This window comes from Lucilia cuprina, chromosome 2 (genome assembly GCF_022045245.1).
Source record: "Lucilia cuprina isolate Lc7/37 chromosome 2, ASM2204524v1, whole genome shotgun sequence".
In the NCBI taxonomy this organism is placed as follows: domain Eukaryota; kingdom Metazoa; phylum Arthropoda; class Insecta; order Diptera; family Calliphoridae; genus Lucilia; species Lucilia cuprina.
The window spans coordinates 68806979-68825685 of NC_060950.1; the positions used below are offsets into that span (position 1 = coordinate 68806979).

Consider the following 18707-nt stretch of genomic DNA (forward strand, 5'->3'; position numbering starts at 1 on the left):
GACTATAGACTAGACTATAGACTAGACTATAGACTAGACTATAGACTAGACTATGGACTAGACTATAGACTAAACTATAGACTAGACTATAGACTAGACTATAGACTATACTATATACTAGACTATAGACTATACTTTATATTAGACTATAAACTAGACTATAGACTAGACCTGTTAAAAAAGTACCAATATGGCGAGATGCTGTACTGAATTTTCCATTCCTGGCTAGGAAAACCTCTTTTAAAACTAACTAGGACTTTTTTAAAATTTATAAAAATATATTTCAAAAAGGAATATTTAACTAATTTTTCTAAATTTGTTTTGTATATCTTATTTTAGCTGGTGTCTTAATTAATATTGAATGCAAAGCTTGGGCACGTAACATTCATCATGATCGTTCAGAAAGGAGAGGATCCGTCCACTTCGAGTTGATGGTTGATTAAGATCAATCTTTAGAAGACGTAAAACAACAACAGCAGCAGCAGAAACAACAACAGCAGCAGCAGCAACAAAGCAAAGAACAACAACAACAAATACAACAGCATCAAGAGCAAAAACAGCAGCCACAACAACAACAACAGCAAGATAACAACAACAGTGAACTTAAAAATACTACTACTAGAACAACAGCAGAAGTAACAGCAACAAATAAGAAAAGTTTTAATTAAAATAAATTAAAATTAGTAAGAATTAAAACAGCAAATATGAAAACAAAAGAAAACTTTAAAACTGTAAGAAAACAAAAATAAAACAATTCTAAAATATAAACAAAAAATCGCAAGGCATTATTATTTCAATAACAAAAAATTAATAATGCAACGAAATATTAAAAAAAATAAAACAAATTACAGCAAAAACCAAAGATGCAAAATAAACTAAATGAAAAAAAATTATAAAAAATATATATAAAAATAGTAAAAATAAAAACAGAATTAGAATAAAACATAGTTTTTTTTGGAGACAACAACAACAACAGACAACACAAATTAATAATTTCTTTAAAAACGGTTTTTAAGGATTTTTTTTATTTTTTACAATAATTGTTGACAACATTGGCTGAATTTTCAAAAAAACAAACAAACACTGTTTTAATGTTTTTGTAAAATTTGCTTTGAACAAATTTGTTTTATATTTAACAATTTTTTAAGTTTTTGTAAAGAGAAATGAAAATTTTAGAAAAAAAAGTTAATAACGAAAAACAGCACAGCGAAAAATGTTTAAACCAAAAATTTAACAAACTGTGTACTTAAAAAAAAAACAAAAATTATTTAATAAAATATTGAAAAAGATTGGTAAAACACAACAATACACACTCTCTATCTATCTCTCAATCTCTCTCTCTAACTAACTCTCTCTTCTCTAACTAAAGCTCTCTGTTATGAAAGTAAAAAAAAAAATTTAAGTTTTTTTTTAATTTTGAAAAATTCCCACTTGATTAAAAACACATATTTTTCAAACACATTTATTAAAAGTAATAACAACAACAAAAATGCTGTTTAGTAAATATTTTATTGAAATAAAAAGAAAATTAAAAAAAAAAATTAATTAAAACCAGATTTGTTTAAATTTGTTATAAATTTAAGCAAAAAAAAAAATAAAAACAAAAAGTATAAGAAAAACCCCATTTAAATAAAACCAAAAAAAGGAAACAAAAAACTAATTACTTAATAAATAAAAATTTATAAAATATTGTAGATTTTTAAATATTTAAAAAGCATTATTTAGGAAATTTTCAAGTAAATAATATAATATAAAAAAACAAGCTAAGGAGTCTAGAGAATAATGCTATAAAAAAAACAAAGAAAAATAAACATAAAAAAGCAAAACTAATCCTCTTTACTTAAAACTTAAAAAAAATATTTAAATTTAAAAAATAAAAAAAAACAAAAAAAAACACTAAAAATAAGTAAGAAAATTAAACAGAAATTTAAGTAAAGAAAACTAAATAAAAAGAAATAACAGAGACAAATATATACACACACACAACTTATAAAAAAAAACAAGAGGAAAAACCTTATTAATTAACAAAAAGAAAATAAAAGAGAAAACCGTTTAATAATTTAAATTTAATTTAACATTTCTATAATTTATGAAACACTCTGTTTGTTTACATTTTTTTCTTTCATACTTTTTTCCAAAAAGTAACACAAAATGCAACTCTGCCTAACAGCTTTGTACACTCAAAAAAAAAAACAAAACAAATAAATGAAAGTATAAAATAACACCCACCACTACACATAACTTACAAAAACTAAAAATCAATTCAAGAAATATATAAATATATTTTTGGCATTTTTTTTCATCTGATTTTAAGTTTTTTTTTTATTTCTTTACATTTATTGTTGTTACAAACTCCTACTCCTCCCGTTTCCCTCCATTAACCTTTAGTGTATTAAAGAAACAAATTAAAACTTAATTAGTATAAATGATTGAAAAACAAACTGCTAAAACAAAAGTATTATTAATAAATTAAAAAAAAAACAATAATAACAACAATAAACCTATAAAAAAAAAACAAACAAACCAAACATTGTATTTGTCATTTTTTTAAAAACTGTTTCTGAAAACCAACCAAACACCACACACTGCTCGTAATACGATTTTAAAGGGATTTTATATAAAATTTTGAAATTTCCAAATTTTGCTTTTTTAAAAGTTTAAACTTTTCGAATCTTTCCATATTACAAAATTGACCTTTTTACTAATACTAATCTAAAATTTAGAGATTTTTTAAAACTTCATCAAGATGTTAGAATAATTTTGTAGAATTTCATTTAAATTTTCAATAAAAATCTATAATTTGTCGCAAAAGTTAGTTTTTTTAAACTAAAACTAATACTATTGGCAAGACTATAGAATCGACTAAGGACTACACTATTGATTAGACTATATGCTATACTTTAGATTAGGCTATATGTTACGCCATTTTAAAGACTAGACTACATTTTAGACAAGACTATAGACTAGACTATGGACTAAACTATGGACTAGACTATAGACTAGACTATAGACTAGACTATAGATTAGACTATAGACTAGACTTTATACTAGACTATAGACTAGGCTATAGACAAGACTATAGACAAGACTACACACTAGACTATACACTGGACTAAAGACTAGCCTATAGACTAGACTATAGGCTAGACTATAGACAAGACTATAGACTAGACTATAGACTAGACTATAGACTAGACTATAGACTATACTATAGACTAGATTATAAACTAGACTATAGACTAAACTATAGACTACATTATAGAAAAGACTATAGACAATACTATAGACAATACTATAGACAAGACTAGACTATAGACTAGATTATAGGCTAGACTATACTATAGAATTGACTAAAGACTAGACTACGGACTAGACCATTTTCTAGGCAAGGGTAAAAACTAAACGTCTAGACTGAAGACTAAGCTATAGACTAGACTACAGACTAGTCTATATACATTTTCTATTATTGACTAGATTATATACTAGACATTCTATTATAGACTGGACTGGATGCTATTGATTATGTTATAGACTTGATTATAGACTAGACTATAGACTTAAATATAGACTAGATTATGTACTAAATTATAGACTAGACTTTTGACTAGACTATAGACTATATTTATAGATTATACTATTGTCTAGACTATAGACTAAACTTAAGATAGACTAGAGTACAGTGTCTGTAGAATATTGAATCTAGAATCTCGATTTCACTTAAAAATTTAATTTCTACAGAAACTAGTTCTAAAATATTTCAAGAAAATTAAGGAATCTAAAGTCTAGAGGTAAAATTTTTATTGAGAACAAACTTAAAAACTAGTTGTAGTCTAAGGGTGTTATTCATAAACTTTTATCAAAGGTTTGTAGAACAAATTTTGTATGAAAATTTATTTTATAAACCATTAATAAATATTTCAAAATAAGGTAGTAAAAATAAGGTAGTAAATAATGTAATCTACGATAAAACCTATTTTATTGAGAACAAAATTTGAGAGCTTTTCGATTTTATAAAGATCGAGGGCCTTACTTTCATGCGGTTCCTGTTTTAGTATTAAAATATTTTCTAGTTGTGAAACTTCTTACTTTAATTAACCTTTTATTGATGAACACTATTCAAAGTCGAATGGTATGTTTTAAATTAAGGAACCTTATTCTTTTAAGAAAGTTTATTGAGAACAAAATTTTAAGAAAACGATTTATTGTTCTGAATATACAATTAAAAACTGCATACAATTTAAGAATTTGCTAACAAAATCCAATGTTAGGTTAATTTTTAAAAATATCTTCCCTTCTTGGATGATTCTTTAATATCGAATAGTTTATTGAGAACAAAATTTAATAGCCGAACTTTTTGTAGGCAATTTAGGATTTTCAATATTTTAAGAATTTGAATTCTTTGTGGATTCTTTCATAATTTTATAACAACACTACACTTTAAAACAACACTTATTCATTTAGGAGTATCCTTACAATATATTAGGGTTTTAACGTTTTAAACTAAATTTAAGACCCTTTTGGAATCGAGAATTCATAATGCAAAACTCTAGGATATAAAGTTTTCTCAATTTATTAAGAATAAAAATTAATAATTAATTTAAACAGGAGGTCAATTTTGTAAAAAAAAACTGTTACTTTTGTGAAAATAAAATTGTGTTAAAACCTTGTCCCACCAACGACAAACTTACATAAGCAATTTTATAAAAATAATAAAAATTATTTCAAAAACTCAAAACATTTTAAGAAAATTTAAAATTGCCGTCAGAAATAATAATAACAATGATATTCAGAAAAAAACCTAAAGGGCTCTGTAAAAGTTGTGTTGCTGTATAAAAAAGGATAAAAACTTAAAAACAAGCACAATTAATAAGAAAGTTTTTCCTTTCCCCAGGAAAATGAAAGTATTTTTTAAATAATAAAAATGGAAAATATATATATATATATATAAAAAATGTATATTCAAATAACTGCCATTTTTTTACACACAAATAAAAATGTATGTAAAAAGAAAATTTTTTTGAGTGTTATGCAAAATATAAAAATATTAATTATATAAATTATGTAAAACAAAATAAAAATTATTAAAACAAAAGAAAAAAACACACACACACATAAATACACATAAATATAAATACACAAAAAGGAACAAAGAAAAGACATAAGGAAACTTTCAATAAAAAAGAAATAAGAAAACAACTAAGTAGAAATATTGTTTAAACTAACAGCAAGCAAGCAGGAAGAGAATATTTTTAATAAAACAGCAACACAGCAGGAAAAAAATTTTTAAAAGAAAAAAAACTTTAATAATGAAAAAAAGTTAAAATTTCAAATATTCTTAACATTTAAATAAAACAACAATTATTTTATTCTTTTTTTGGGTTTTTCATAAAACATTAAATTAAACCCTCCCCCCCAAAAAAAACAAAGCAGTGCTAACTGTTAGCATAATAATAAAATATTAAGATTAATAAAAAATAAATAAATTAATTAATTTTAAGCTAAAATTTAGGCTTTAAGTACACACCGATCTAAAACACATAAAACTAAAACCAAAAACAAAGTTTAAATACTTTCAAAATTTAAAACTAAATTATAAAATTTCTAGTTTCTTCATTTAAAAGAAAATTTTTTAATTTTTAAAGTTTTTGGGTTTTAACAAACAGAGCTCTAATATTATAAATAAAAAAAGAAACTCCTCTTAAAAAAAAAAAATTAAAACAAAAAAAAAAAACTACATTGTTCATATATACATATAAAAAAATTGCCCTTTTTGTCAGTGTGAAGCATAAATATAAAAAAAAATGTTTAAATAAGCTAGTTAAAAACAAAAGAAAAAATTAATAATAAATTAATAAAAAAAATCTTGTGTAAAACCACTTTGCTAAAACAAAAACAAAATCCCCAAAAAAACAATTCATTAAGCTTCAATGTAAAACTATTTTAGTTTTTAAATAAATAAAAAAAAACTTAAATTAATAAAAAACAAAAAATATATATATAAATAACATTTAAATTAGCAAAACAACAAAAAATTAAAAAAACTCATAATAATTTAAATTTAAAACTTTAGTAGTAAAAAAAGGTAAAAAAAAATTATTTTTCTTCATTATTATTATGACAAAAAAAAAAAAAAAGAAAAATATTAAAAAAAAATTTTGTTAAGTTTCGTCTCGTTTACATTCATTTTCTTTTAGTATTAAAAAATTAAAAACAAAAACAAAATATTGCTTTAATTTAGATTTAATATTAAAAAAAAAAACCAACAACAAATTTAACATCATTCAGTAAAAAAACAAAAAACAACAAATCATGGTATATATAAACAAAAAACAACAAACACTGCTTTTTGTAAAATTTAAGTTTAAATTTAAAAACAAAACCAGAAAAAAAATTTAAATAATATATTAAAAAAAAAAACAGAAAACATAAAGGTAAACAACAACAACCATTTATTAAAGTAAAATAACAACAACAAAAATACATAAAAAAATAATGAAAACAAAACAAAAAAAAAATAATAAAAATAAAAAAATAATAAATGAAGTAAATCGTTTAAATAATAAACCAACAGAGAAAACAAAATTTTACTGAATTCAATAAAAAAAAACAAAAACAAAAGAAAAGTAATAATGTTGATATGGAATTAAGTAATTCCAAATAAAAAACAAAAAAAAAACAAAAAATTCTTAGTTTTTATTTCTAAAGGTTTAAAAATATAAACAAAAAAACAAGTAAGTTTTTAAAGGTAAAACAAAAAAATACTCCTAAAGATTTTCAATCCATTAGATTTCCATATATCAGATTTTATATTTCTAACTTTAAATATTGCAGAAAAATTAAAAAGTACCAGTTGAACAACGAAAAAGTACCATAAACCTTACTCGGGTCTGATTTGCCCGGCCACGTTACGTTTTATGTTTAAAATTGCAGAAAAATTCTAAAAGTATCAGTTAAACAACGAAAAAGTACCAAAAATTTCCACTTTATAGATTTACATTCAATTAGCATGCTGCGTGCTTAATTTGCCATTTTAGATTCAACATTATAATATATTCAAAAAGTACCAGTTTAACAACAAAAAAAAAGTACCACAAACTTAACTTTAATACATAAATCTTCATTCCATCAGGATCCCATATGACAGATATTATGTTTCTAGGTTTAATATGGCTGAAAATATCAAAAAGTGTCAGTTAAACAACGAAAAAGTACCAGAAAGTCCCACTTTATGGATTTACATGTTATCAGTATGCTGCGTGCTTAATATAGCATTTTTAGGTTGAATATTATAAAATATTCAAAAATACTAGTTAAAGAGCGAAAAGTACCAAATGTTTCACCCAAAAAGTACATTTACTACAGATTTTCATTCACTCAGGACTTTGAATATTTAATTTTAAGAAAAGTACGGATAAAAGAACGAAAAACTGTTTCTGTTAACAGAACTATAAATAACTCCCACATAAGCATGTTTATTTTCTCAAATTTTGAAACAATTTGATTATGTTCCCAACCCTGCTTAAATACTCACACACAGTTATCTATAGTTATTTTTCACTTTATTTCTTAATAACTTATAACGGTATTTCACCTTAACACACAGTTGTATTTTTTTAGTTTTCACTAACAGCGGTTGATTTTGTTAGCCGTAAAATAGTAACCATCTGGCTACTCCTTACAACTTTATGCAGAGTTAAGCGATTTTGTAATAAAAGAACTGTTTTTATTTTCTGTTAACTAACTAACTAAGTCGATAACTCACTAACTAGACAACTAACTAACTAAATAACTAACTATCTAGACAACTAGATAACTCACTAACTATATAAATTACTAACTAACTCACTAACTAATTAACTATCTAACTAAATAACTAACTAACTAACTAACTAACTAACTAACTAACTAACTAACTAACTAACTAACTAACTAACTAACTAACTATCTAACTAACTCACTAACTAACTTAGTTGATCGTCGTTTCTCCTAAAAAGATAATCGTTTTATTGGCATTTGTTTAACGCTTCGGACAACTTTGACTTTTTCCAACCAAAAGTCGATTGTTCGCAACTAGATTTATAATCCATCATCTGGCAACACTTTCGTAATTTTGTTTGTCATTTTTTTCAACAAATCATTTATGAATTTTTTTTTATTGCTCATTGTTATTTAAACGAATAATCATCGCCGTTTGTTAAGTGCGTCTGTCGTCTTCTTTGATTTTTCTTGTGTGTGCTGTGGAAAAAATATTAAAGGAAAATAAAAGCAAGAAAAAACTATTTGGAATTTATTAAAAACGCAAAAAAAACTTATAAATTATTTTAAGCAGAATTTTATGCTAAATTAAAGCAGAAAACATATAAAATTGCAGAAAATTTTACGTCCTCTTGAAACTAAGATATTTTTTGCTGTAGTAATTTTTATAAAAGCAAAGCAAATAGAAATAAAGTGAAAATATATACTGCGAATTAGATTTTGTTGGTCAAAATGTTTCATAATAAATTAATTACTTTGGCCGTATTATCAACGGCCTGCTTGCTAACAGGTAAATAATATATAAAATATTAATTTTTTTAATAATAATGTTATATTCTTTTATTAAATTAAGCTATTATTCGAAGTGCTTTGTTCTGATCAAGTTTTAGACGTCATTTTTTATTTTGCTTTGCAAAGCCAAAAAAGCAAAAACAAATAGCAAAAAGTAGTTGTTGAAAAAAAGGGTTTTTTGTTCATTTGCTCTCAGCTGATGCGTTCTATGTTTTTGTTGTTCTCTTCTTTAAGTATTTTGTTATTTTATTTTAACAAAGCAATTGTGTTTTTGCCAATAGCCCCCCAACAACAACATTATTGTTTTGTTGTTTGTTTTTTTGCTAGTAAAACGAAATTTCCAGTTATTTTTTTTTTACATATACCTGGTTCTTCTTTCTTTGTTGCAGTTTTTTTTGTTGTTGTTATTTTAATTCACTTTTTATGCCATATTTTCTGCTTATTTAAATGAAATTTTTATTAATTTAATTTACCTGTTGGAAAATTGTTGTTTATTATTCCATTTATATTATGTTAATTGTAATTTCATCACTTATTTTTGCAAGAGCTTCGAATAGAGACGAAGAAAGAGCTAAGAGTGAAACTAATTCTCTTTAAAATGGGGGATTTTTGAGTTTATAGCAGCAAATAGAATAGAAATTATTAATTCTATAATTAACATAAATTTTAGTTATTTAGTACGTTTTTTAGTTAGTTTGTTATTTAGTTAATTAGTAAGTAAGTTAGTAAGGTAGTTAGTAGTTAGTCAGTTAGCTAGTTAGTTAGATAGATAGATAGATAGATAGATAGATAGATAGATAGATAGATAGATAGATAGATAGATAGATAGAAGATAGATAGATAGATAGATAGATAGATAGATAGATAGATAGATAGATAGATAGATAGATAGATAGATAAATAAATAGATAGATAGATAGATAGATAGATAGATAGATAGATAGATAGATAGATAGATAATAGATAGATAGATAGATAGATAGATAGATAGATAGATAGATAGATAGAAGATAGATAGATAGATAGATAGATAGATAGATAGATAGATAGATAGATAGATAGATAGATGGATGGATAGATAGATAGATAGATAGATAGATAGATAGATAGATAGATAGATAGATAGATAGATAGATAGATAGATAGATAGATAGATAGATAGATAGATAGATAGATAGATAGATAGATAGATAGTTAGTTAGTTAGTCAGTTAGCAAGGTAGTAAGTAAGTTAGTAAGATAGTTAACACCAATCAATATTATAGACTAGACCACAGTTTTTCGTAAGCATAATAGATCAGTCTCAAGGCAATATGTGCCGGGTCACTCCTGCCTTTACATTACCACTGTAAGTGTACAAAACTATAGATCAATACAATCAGATCAATATACAGACAAAACTTAAGTCAATGCAATAGATCTGTCAATAGTCAAGGTTTATAGATAGTCTATATTCAAAATTATGATTATACTTTGGTTCTAACTGTCGATCAGTCTTTAGTCTGAACTTAAGATCAGTGCATATACACAGAAAGAGTTTGTAATATAAGACTACAGATCAATATATAGTAAAGATCATATATTGTTTTCTTTTTACTATAAATCAGTCTATAGATAAGAATGAACTATACTTTAGTCTATGAATTTGGCTATATATAAATCTATGGTTTGGACTATAGTTAGTTCAGTCTGGACAACAGCTCCATCTATAGCCAAAACTAAAGTCAAGGCAAAAGATCAATCAATAGTCTGTCTATAATCAGGGCTATAGCTCAGTCTAAAGTCATGACTATAGATCAGATTGAACTAAACATCAGACAGACAGATCACTCTATAATCATGACTATAGATGTGACTATACTAGTGATAAAAATAATAATAATGTTTTCTTTTTGATAAGAATGACTTTAACAAAAAAATTTAATGCATTTTTTATTAACAACCAAAATATATAAAAATGTTCTGTAGACATTTTTGATAAATTCTTTATATGTAGAATTCTATATATATTTTAAACAATTAAATAGTTTTTTTTTTTAGATTTTGATAAGAATATATTGTTTACTTTTCCACCAGCATTAACATGAGATAAAGTTATTTATTTGCAAAAGGCCGTTAAACGGGATGATTAAATTTCCTATAAATATTTATTGTTTTTTTTTTTTGTTTATAAACAAGAAATGCATATTTAAAGCTCAGATTTTCCAAACGACATTGATATATGCCAATCAACTATAACAATTAAAAAAAAATATATACATTTTTATGTATATAAATAATAAGCCTTTAATTGAAATATACAATTTGTATATAAAGTCTCTCTCTCTCTCTCTTATCTGTTAATGTTTATATATAAATTATTAAAAAATTTGTTTAAAATGAAATCTAAGTAATTTTTTTCTTGAAAATATTTGTTATTATGTTTTAAGTTTTATATTTATTAAAATAAATTGCTTATATTATAGGGAAAGTATATAAGTTTAGTAACCGCTAAACACTACACCCTTATTTGTTGTTATTTTAAATAATAATTATCATATTCTATTACTCATTAAGAGCTGCTTTGATTTTTTTTGACATAACCATCATATAATACACACAACTGTATTGCTGTTATAGTTATTTTTTACAATAAACCCTGATATTAGCAATGGAATATTTACAAAAAATAAGGGCGTTTTGTTTAGTTTTGCTCTTTCTTACTTATTGATAAACAATTGTAATTGTTTTATTTAAAGTTCAAGTTATCTTAATAAAACTAAATTGCAACCACATTAATACAACTTGTATTTTTAAAAGATGACCTTTAAACTCATAAAACAATATTATAATTTGTTATTTGATTGTTTACTTAACTTCTCCCTCTGTACTTTTAGTTGGAATATTAAATTTCCTTTTTTATAATTTTTTGCAAACTTTGAAAATGAAAGTCAAGTTGTTGTTAGTTTTAACAGCTAAAACTATACAATAATCTAGTTGGGGAGAGGTTTTACATCAATGTCCAAGCCTAAAAATTGGGCTACTTAAACTGGATGTATCCATAAATCTATTGGACAAAGTGAAAAAGGGTTGTCATAAGGACTTTGATCACACGCAGGACATTAGTTGAGAACGGCAATGGTCTATACATGACTAGTAGGCATTAAGCCTGTTACTCTGTATTGATCTTAGTTGCCGCAGATCGCTGCTGGTTTTCTTATGTGTCTGCTATGAGAGGTTGTCGAGCTCTAAGTACGACATTCATGCGATATCCTGCGACCACTGAATTTATGCCGTCACAAGGAATATCATTCAAAGTTGTCATATACGATGAAAAATCTAAATGATCCTGCACATATTTATGTATGTTTTTCTTCTAGATATTTCCTAACATGCCTAGAGGAAGTATCCAATTGTTTGATGTTAACGTTGAAATAACTTCTCCGATGACATAACAAGAGAAACTGTTTAATCATCATGACAACTGTGATTGGTAGAACTTTCGTTTCCTCGTGTAGTTGATGATCCGATGTAAAGGTTAAGTTGTTGTTGATGTAACAGTTTGACTGTGGCCGATAGTTCTTTTCTAAAGAAAAACTTTCGGTTGATACATCTATCACTAAATTGACAATCTTTGGCCAAGTATGACTTGGGTCATTTCGAAGCGAAGATTCAATTGTCGTCGATCAAGTTGTTATTGTTGTTATTTGTGATCGTTACATACGGTTTCTTTTTTAAAAAACTTAAAAATACAAAATAATATTTAATCCTTTTTACATCTAATTCTATTTGTAAATGGTGTTAATCAACTTTTTTTATTTTCAATATTGTTGTTTTTTCATTACTCATATTTAATTAACTATTTTCTTTGTTCTTTTTAAAAAAAATGCATAAATCAAAGTTTACTGATAATTAAGTTTAAGTAAAATATTATAGATTTATTAACAACTCTTAGTGTAAATATAAATCAAAACTAATAAGACGTTGAACTTTTTAATACTGATAACTAGGTTTGCAATTAAAGTTTAAATATTGATTGATTATAGACTGATCTGTAGTTAAAATTATAGACTGATCTACATTTTGAATTATAAAATGATCTTAAGTCTGGAATATAGACTAATCTATAGTGTGGCCTATAGACTGATCTATATTCTGGCCTATGGACTAATCTATAACGTGGTCTATAGACTGATCTATAGTCTGGACTATAGACTAATCCATACTCTGCACTATAATCTCTGGTCTTCTGGTCTAAAGACTAATCTATAGCCTGGTCTATAGACTAATCTACAGTCAGGACTATAGACTGATCTATAATCTGTCTTATAGACTGAACTACATTCTGAATTATAAAATGATGTAAAGTCTGCAATATAGACCGATCTATAGTGTGGACTATAGACTGATCTATAGTATAGACTATAGATTGATCTATAGTCGGGACTATAGACTGATCTATAGTCGGGACTATAGACTGATCTATAGTCGGGACTATAGACTGATCTATAGTCGGGACTATAGACTGATCTATAGTCGGAATTATAGACTGATCTATAGTCTAGACTATAGACTGATCTATAGTCTAGACTATAGACTGATCTATATTATGGACTATGGAATGATCTATATTCTGGACTATAGACTGATCTATAGTTTGGACTATAGAATGATCTATAGTTTGGACTATAGAATGATCTATAGTCTGGACTATAGACTGATCTATAGTCTGGACTATAGACTAATCTACAGTCTGGACAATAGACTGATCTATAGACTAGAATATGATCCATAATCTGGATTATAGACTGATCTATAGACGGGATTAAAGACTTTTCTATAGTCTGGACTATATACTGATTTATAGTCTGGACTTAAGACTGAACTATAGACTGATCTATAGTCTGGACTGTGGACTGGTTTGGACTTAAGACTGATCTTTAGTTTGGACAATAGAATAATCTTGAGTTTGAACTAGGCTTCTATAAATCGACTTTCGAATAATCGAACAATACCTTTTTATCCTTTGATCCAGTTCGCCAAATATTTTGAGAAAAAAAATTAAAAAACTCTAAAATAGTCGGAAAATCTTGAAAATAGTTGAAAATAAAAAAATCGGAAAAAGTGGAAAAAAGTTGAAAAAGTCGAAAAATGTCGAAAATAGTCAAAAAGTCGAAAAATTTCGAAAATATCCAAAAAAATCGGAAAATGTCGAAAATAGTCAAAAAGTCGGAAAAAGTCGGAAAAAGTCGAAAATAGTCAAAAAGTCGAAAATATTCAAACACAAGTCGAAAAAGTCGACTTTTCGTTTCAACTATAGAACCTTAGTCTGGTCTATTGACAAATCTATAGACTGAAGTATAAACATATCTAAAGTCTAGACGAGTGCAAACTTTGTATTTACAGTAGTCTTGGACTGTAGTCTTGATTGTAAATTGATCTATTGTCTGAGATTTAAACTGATCTACAGACTTGACTATAAACTGAGCTATAGTCTGGACTATAGGTTCATTTACCAACTTAACTTTTTACTGATGTTTAGTCTTACTTATAGATTGATTTAAGGTTTCAACTATAGACTGATAATAATACCTGAATATAAATTGATGTTTGCTCTAAACAGATCTGTAGGCTTGATCCTAAAGTCTTTTATAAAAGTTTAAAAGAAAATAACAAAAATTTCGAACATATTGTTTGCCCTTGGTATGTGTTGGATGAGTTTAACATTGCATTTTGTAAATTTCTTTTTTCTTTTCAAAACCCCAATAGTTCAGTCATTGTTTAATATTTAAATATTATACATTTATATGTTTTTTGTTTCTTTTTTGTTAAAGATAAAGAAATATAATATAATTTTATTAATTTCAATATTTGCCTTAAATATTGTCAAGTGTTTGTATTAAATTTGTTTTTGCTCTTCCTTCTCTTCGTCTCTTCCAGTTAAATAAATCCATTTTAATTTATCTTTAGTAGCTTGTTGATGTCGCTGGTCACAGCGTTAAGTGTATATTTTTGTTGCAGGAATGGGAAAGATGTTTTAGTTTTTATTTTTTTTTATTATTACAGCATTTTTGTTATTAGCAAGTAGAATTGCAACAGAAAGTTAAAGAAATTTTGTAAAATTTACCTTCAACTTTTAAAATGAGAAAAGTGTTTGAAGAGGCCGGTATTTGCCGGTAAAGAAGTAATGTATAACATTTTCCCATTTCTGATTTTCAGATCTTTTTTTCAATTAAATTTAACACAAGATAAAACGATTTAAATAAATACCCTTAATCAAGGTTTTATTATGTATTTCTTTATTTATTCTGTCTTTCTTTTCTCCATTACAATTTGGGAAATGTAAAGAACGTTTAACACTTATCATCTTAAATTTAAATGGAATTATGTCGTATTCATGAGATGAAAGTTTAGTTTATCATTTGCTGTTTATATGTTAATTCAGAATTTGTTTACTTGAGTTATTAGATTAGATAAGATAGATTATCTCTCTCTATCTGTGGTAAGAACATCGAGATAAACCAATGATTGTTGGATTTATATTAAGTTTTTTTATTATTACTAAATATAGAAATAATGTTTTATTTATGAATTAATATAAATATACAATTAACTACTTATTGTGTTTATTTGTATATTAGTATATAAAAAGGAAATGCCTATTGGATTTGTTATAAAACTTTGACCTTTTTCTTACTGAACTGTATAATGTAAAATTCATTCATCATTTTTTTGCAATTAATTTGTCATAAATTTTAAACAAATTGCAATAATTTATTTTTTTATATATTTTTTTCTGAATTAATTTGTTTCTTTTTATTCATTGATTTCAAGGTTTGTTTCAGTATTGAATTCCCGCTATTTTCTTATCAAAATAAAAAAATCATTTACAAATAGGTCACTTTTCTGTTTCTTTTTAATATAAAATAATTTTTCCAATTTTTAGATAAAAGGATTATATTTTTTTTATAAATTACACACATATTATTTGTTGTAAAGTAAATATTGTACATTGTACATATATAGTTTTAAATAACACTTGGTAACCATTTTGTTGTTTATAGTAGTTTATTGTTTTTGTTTTTGCTCTGTTTTATTAAAAATATAAGTAATTGTTATTTATGCATCATCGCAAAATAATCGCATTTAAAATGAGTCATAATTTAAAAAAATTAAATAAAATAAACTCAGACAAGTCAAGCATATTGTAGCGGTTAGAAAAACTGTTTTTTTGTTGTGTTTCCATTAAATGGGGTGAAAATAAAGAAAAGTCTTTACTTACTATAATCGAAACTATATGCTCGGCTATAGTCTTAACCATACCAACCATATCTTTGTGTCTAGTCTATAGTCTAGTCTATAGTCTATTCTATAGTCTAGTCTAGAGTCTATAGCATAGTGCATAGTCTAGTCTATAGTCTAGTGTATAGTCTAGTGTATAGTCTAGTCTATAATCTAGTCTATAGTCTAGTGTATAGTCTAGTCTATAGTCTAGTCTATAGTCAAGTCTATAGTCTAGTTTATAGTCTAGTCTATAGTCTAGTCTATAGTCTAGTCTTTAGTCTAGTCTATAGTCTAGTCTATAGTCTAGTCTATAGTCTAGTCTATAGTCTAGTCTATAGTCTAGTCTATAGTCTAGTTTATAGTCTAGTCTAGTCTATAGTCTAGTCTAGTTTAGCCTATAGTCAAGTCTATATTCTAGTCTCTAGTCTAGTCTATAGTTTAGTATGTAGTCTAGTCTGTGGTGTAGTATATAGAATAGTCTGTGTTGTCTATAGTCTAGTCTATAGTCTGGTCTATAGTCTAGTCTATAGTCTAATCTGCAGTCTAGTATAGTCTATAGTCAAGTCAATAGACTAGTCTATAGTCTAGTCTACAGTCTAGTCTATAATCCAGTCTATAGTCTAGTCTATAGTCTAGTCTCCAGTCTAATCTTCAGTCTAGTTCATTATCTGATCCTTAACAGTTGTTTATTATATTGACAACCCAAACCAATAAACTTTTTTTAATTTATATTTCTTTTAGCCGCTCAAATGAGTGTTAATTTAAGTGGAGCTGTACCACCCTCAACAGTTGTACCTATTTTGCCTATTAAGGAGGATACTACTACAACAACTAGCACTACAACCACCACCACTACTACTACCACAGCTGTTCCTACCACCACTACAACAACAGCAAAAACCACTACAACAACACCAACAACTACGACAACAGAAAAAACCACTACAACAACAACTGTAGCACCCACAACTACTACAGCTGCTCCCATAACGACCACAACACCATCTCCCAAACCTTATCCAGAACCAGAAATTGGAACCTGGAACTCCAGTTGTGTAATGGTACGAATGGCAGCACAATTGAATTTCACTTACGACACCAAAGGTATGTCTCATGAGAAATGCCAAATATGAAAAAAAGTTAAAATTTTATTTTTTTTTTTGAATTTAGATAACAAAACAGCTCAAGCTTTGTACAACATCCCTAAGGATTCCAAAGTTGAAGATATGAGCTGTGACATGAATTCGACACAATTTTTACAGGTCAATTGGGGACCAATCACTGCTCAACACACTATGGTTTTGCAATTCGATCGTTATAATGGCACCACCAACATGACCATGATGATGTTTACTCTACCCTTGATGGGTGACAATTTTCCAAATGCTAAAGGTAAGTGTGTTTGTTATGGCAACTATAAAGAAAACAGCTTTTATTGTTTTATGGTCTCTTTTTGCAGAAAATCAAACCATACAATTGATCTACCGTGGTGGTATTTTCACAGCCCCCTCCAAAATGTCCTATCACTGTACTCGTCCTCAGGTCTTCAATTTAACCGAAACCATTATGAATAAAGAAGTTTTGGGCACCATTAAGGTTCATGATGTTCAAACTGAAGCTTTCCGTACCTCTAATGATACTGGCTTTTCTACTGCACGCGACTGTGACAGTTCGGAAACTCCCGATGTGGTGCCCATTGCTGTTGGCATTGCTTTGGTAGCTTTAATTATTATAGTATTGGTCTCTTATCTGTGTGCTCGCCATCGTTCCACTTCTCGTGGCTATATGAGCTTCTAAATTCACCGAAGAGAGAAAGAAGAGAGAGAGGGAGAGTGCGTAAAAACCTCGCTCTTAAATATTTTAAATTTATTACACATTTTGAAATTCAATTAGTAAACTGTTTTAGTTATAAAAAATGAAAGGTTTTCTTTAAATGTTTTAAGTTTTTTTTTAAATTTCTTTTTTTATTTAAAACACAAGACTAAATAATTGGCTTTTTACTAAAAGCTTAAAAAGGGATAAATGATTAATATACAAGGAAACCAAGTTTTTAAATTTAAATCACATTTTAAAATTGAATTAAGAAAAGGCAGCCTTTTAATAAACCTAAATTAAAGCTGTCTTAAGTATTTTATGTAACTACAACAACAACAAAATAAAATAATTGGGAACGAGGGTTTTTTTTGTCATCATTTTAATTATAAACGAACATTTTTTAAATAAATCTTGAAATTGTTTAAAATTTTCTTTTATTTTCTTCAAATGTTTGGCTAAAAAACAAAAAAAATTCTATGTAAAATACATTTTTAAAAATTTTCTTTTAACTTTAATGAAATATTTTATTTTTTTATTCTCTCTTAAACTTCTATTTCTTTCTTTAGTATTAATTATGATTATAATTTTCAATATTTTATTTAATTTTATAAAAGAAATATAAATAATTTTTATTAGAAATTTTTTTCTTCTTTCAATTTGGGAGTTTACATATTCCATATCAGGTCTTTTAGACACTATTTTTTATTTTTTACAATTTACTGCAAGTTTTCATTTGTAGAGAATAATTTAATTAATTCTTATGAATTGGAAAAAATTCTAATAATTTATTTAGAAGAAAAATCATCAAATTTTAAATTGGCCTTAATTTAAAATATAATTAAAAATCCATACATATACATATAATTAATTGATAATAAATTATAATTAATAAAAAGTAAAATAATAAAATACAAAAAAAAAAAAAATAATCAGGAAAACAATTTCCGAAAATGTGTTCTTTATTTTTAAATGAAAAAGGAAGAAAGTGTTTAATTTCTTGTTTAAAAATGTACTTTGGTGTATAAAAGTTTTATTTAGATAAAAATGTTTTAAAGCTAGATCTTAAGGTAGACTAAAGGATGT

At 25.9% G+C, this 18707-nt stretch overlaps 2 protein-coding genes across 10 annotated transcripts in view; both read left to right on the forward strand.

Moving 5' to 3' along the window:
- The window catches only part of LOC111679174 (sodium/potassium-transporting ATPase subunit beta-2), a 27799-nt gene extending 27096 nt beyond the window's left edge, over positions 1-703 (forward strand). For all 9 annotated transcript variants that reach the window (XM_046952695.1, XM_023440693.2, XM_046952698.1 and 6 more), the window contains one exon: positions 340-703. In XM_046952695.1, the coding sequence (XP_046808651.1) occupies positions 340-443 (104 nt within the window). In that variant the 3' untranslated portion in view covers positions 444-703. The remainder of the gene's footprint in view (positions 1-339) is intronic.
- A 7449-nt stretch (positions 704-8152) lies between these two features.
- On the forward strand, positions 8153-17957 carry LOC111679192 (lysosome-associated membrane glycoprotein 1). The gene is made up of 4 exons (XM_023440716.2): positions 8153-8545; positions 16551-16913; positions 16980-17201; positions 17269-17957. The coding sequence occupies exons 1-4, from the start codon at positions 8488-8490 to the stop codon at positions 17604-17606; spliced, it is 981 nt and encodes a 326-aa protein (XP_023296484.2). The 5' UTR covers positions 8153-8487; the 3' UTR covers positions 17607-17957.
- Positions 17958-18707: the final 750 nt, after the last annotated feature.

Bases quoted from the DNA above. Each gene is read 5' to 3' on its own strand.
- LOC111679192 (XM_023440716.2), top strand. From the start codon at position 8,488: ATGTTTCATAATAAATTAATTACTTTGGCCGTATTATCAACGGCCTGC. The intron at 16,914-16,979 runs GTATGTCTCATG...TTTTGAATTTAG, and splicing joins TTTCACTTACGACACCAAAG to ATAACAAAACAGCTCAAGCT. The intron at 17,202-17,268 runs GTAAGTGTGTTT...CTCTTTTTGCAG, and splicing joins CAATTTTCCAAATGCTAAAG to AAAATCAAACCATACAATTG.